We start from the raw sequence: 2854 nt of genomic DNA on the forward strand, positions 1-2854 counted from the left end.
GTTTAGTGTCCAATGAAGGAAAGGTATGCATAAGTGGGCTGGCTACACCCCTGGCAGAGGCCTTGGATTTAGGTCTCACTTGGTCTGCCTGGTTTCTATGGCGTATGTGTTCCCCCCAGCTGGACGGGACGCCAGTCCATCGCAGCGTTACTTAAGAAACAGGAAGAAAGAGTGAGAGAAAGTTGGGGCGAAAGAGTACAGCAGGGGTCGCCACCACCCCTTGCTGGAGCCTCGTGGAGCTTTTAGGTGTTTGCACTCAATAAACACTCATAACGCTCGGCCTGGGAATCAAAACCGTGATCCTCCAACCGCGAGTCTGCTGCCCTAACCACTGGGCCATTGCGCCTCCACAGTGCTGCAATTTAGCTAAATTAAATCACAACGAGCAACTGCTTTGACTAAATTAGCTAAATTAAGGCGATGAGCTGGCAGAATTGTTAACACTGGGTAAAATACTTAATAACATTTTGCCCGTCTTTACATTCTGAATTCAAATTCCACCAAAGTTGACTTTAGTTCAAGCCATGCCAGCATGGTAAATGGATATTAAATGAGAGCAATGATGAAACTGCCAGAGTTCTTCCAGTTTCTATGCTGATATCTCTTTCATTCAAAATTCTTGCATTTAACTAAGTGGATAATTCTTATCATCGTTTTTTGGTACACTCTTTTTACTCTTTACTCTTTTACTTGTTTCAGTCATTTGACTGTGGCCATGCTGGAGCACCGCCTTTAGTCGAGCAAATCGACCCCAGGACTTATTCTTTGGAAACCTAGTACTTATTCTATTGGTCTCTTTTTGCCGAACCGCTAAGTTACGGGGACGTAAACACACCAGCATCAGTTGTCAAGCGATGTTGTGGGGAGGGGGGACAAACACAGACACACAAACATATACACATACATATGTATATACATATATACGACGGGCTTCTTTCAGTTTTCCGTCTACCAAATCCACTCACAAGGCTTTGGTTGGCCCGAGGCTATAGTAGAAGACACTTGCCCAAGGTGCCATGCAGTGTGACTGAACCCAGAACCATGTGGTTGGTAAGTAAGCTACTTACCACACACCCATGCCAGTACCTCTGTCAATCATTCCTCTATCTCCACCTTACATGTTCAATTAAAAAGTACGAAGCCCTCTCTTGTTACTTCAGATCAACAAAAGTGACTGATTTCTTCAATTTTAGACCAAATTTCTAATTCTAATTTTCTAACCTGTTTTATTTCAGAAAATTTTACAACAGATCTCGTAGAATATATAGAAAACAATTTTAATGACAAAGTGATGCTATCTCATAGCAGCAAGAAAGAAAGTTTGATTCATTTGAAGACAATTGGTGTTAAATATGCATCTGGAGATGTCATAGTATTTATGGATGCTCCTTGTGAATGTGGTCAGAACTGGTTGGTACCACTTTTAGCCCTGATAGCAACTAACAGGTAGTGTTATTAATTGTTCAAAAGATGTTTCAATAAAAATAATATCATGAAAAACAACAACAAAGTCATTTTCTTAGAAATGTCTGGCTCCCATTTAAAGGACTTTTATGATATTGAAAAGGGTTGCTTTTGCAGATTTAACACTTATAGAATCAAAAGGGACCATTCAAGGGTCATTAAGAATTCCTCCATATGGCTGCTTAGCCTGCAAGAAATAGCAGCAAATACTTCCTCAAATTAAATAATTTCCTTTCTTAATAAAGAAAACATAAACTACATCTAACACATGTTAGACATAGATCTTATATATAAAAGCTGGAAACAAACAAACAAACAAACAAAAAAAGGTAGATTGAGGCTGGAATGCTGCTGATTACAGGTGTGTTGATCAAAAAGACCAAGTGACAGAGTCACTAGAGCTTTAGATTGAATGCTTTGCAATATTCAGTCCAACCCTGGCAGAAACGTTAGCTGGCAGAAATGTTAGTACACCGAGCGAAATGCTTTGCGGTATTTTGTCTGTCTTTACGTTTTGAGTTCAAATTCTGCTGAGGTCGACAATGACTGAAACAAGCAATAAAAGGTAAAAGATAAGGTACACCAGGGTAGACAGGAGAGATATCATCATCATCACCACCACCACCATCATCGTCATCATCATTATCACCACCACCACCATCATCGTCATCATCATTATCACCACCACCACCATCATCGTCATCATCATCATCATCATCATCATCGTCATCACCACCACCACCATCATCGTCATCATCATCATCATCATCGTCATCGTCATCATCATCACCACTACCACCACCACCACCACCACCATCATTGTCATCGTCATCGTCATCGTCACCACCACCACCACCACCGCCACTGCCACTGTCATCGTCATGGTCGTCGTCGTCATCATCATCATCATCATTTAACATCTGTTGTCCATGCTGGCATGGGTTGGACAGTTTGACCAGGGCTGGCGAGCTGGAAGACTGCAGCAGACTCCAGTCTGATTTGGCAGGGTTTCTACTCCTGCATGTCTTCCCTAAAGCCAACCACTCCGAGAGAATAATGGGTGCTTTTACGTGCCACCGGCATGGCTGCCATTTGCATGACACCAGTATCTGCCACTCTTTACTCTTTTACTCTTTAACTTGCTTCAGTCATTTGACTGTGGCCATGCTGGAGCACCGCCTTTTAGTCGAGCTAATCGACCCCAGGGTTTATTCTTTGTAAGCCTAGTACTTATTCTATTGGTCTCTTTAGCCGAACAGTTAAGTTACGGGGATGTAAACACATCAGCATCGGTTGTCAAGCGATGTTGGAGGGACAAACACAGACACACAAACATATACACACACATACATACATACATATATATATATATATATATATCTATATATAT

General features: G+C 41.6%; 1 protein-coding gene across 1 annotated transcript in view; it reads left to right on the forward strand.

Moving 5' to 3' along the window:
- Positions 1 to 2854, forward strand: part of LOC106873890 (N-acetylgalactosaminyltransferase 7) — a 35712-nt gene that overhangs the window by 12817 nt on the left and 20041 nt on the right. The window contains exon 5 of the mRNA XM_052972004.1: positions 1236 to 1446. Within this exon, the coding sequence (XP_052827964.1) occupies positions 1236 to 1446 (211 nt within the window). The remainder of the gene's footprint in view (positions 1 to 1235; positions 1447 to 2854) is intronic.

Source organism: Octopus bimaculoides, chromosome 11, assembly GCF_001194135.2.
Source record: "Octopus bimaculoides isolate UCB-OBI-ISO-001 chromosome 11, ASM119413v2, whole genome shotgun sequence".
NCBI lineage: Eukaryota > Metazoa > Mollusca > Cephalopoda > Octopoda > Octopodidae > Octopus > Octopus bimaculoides.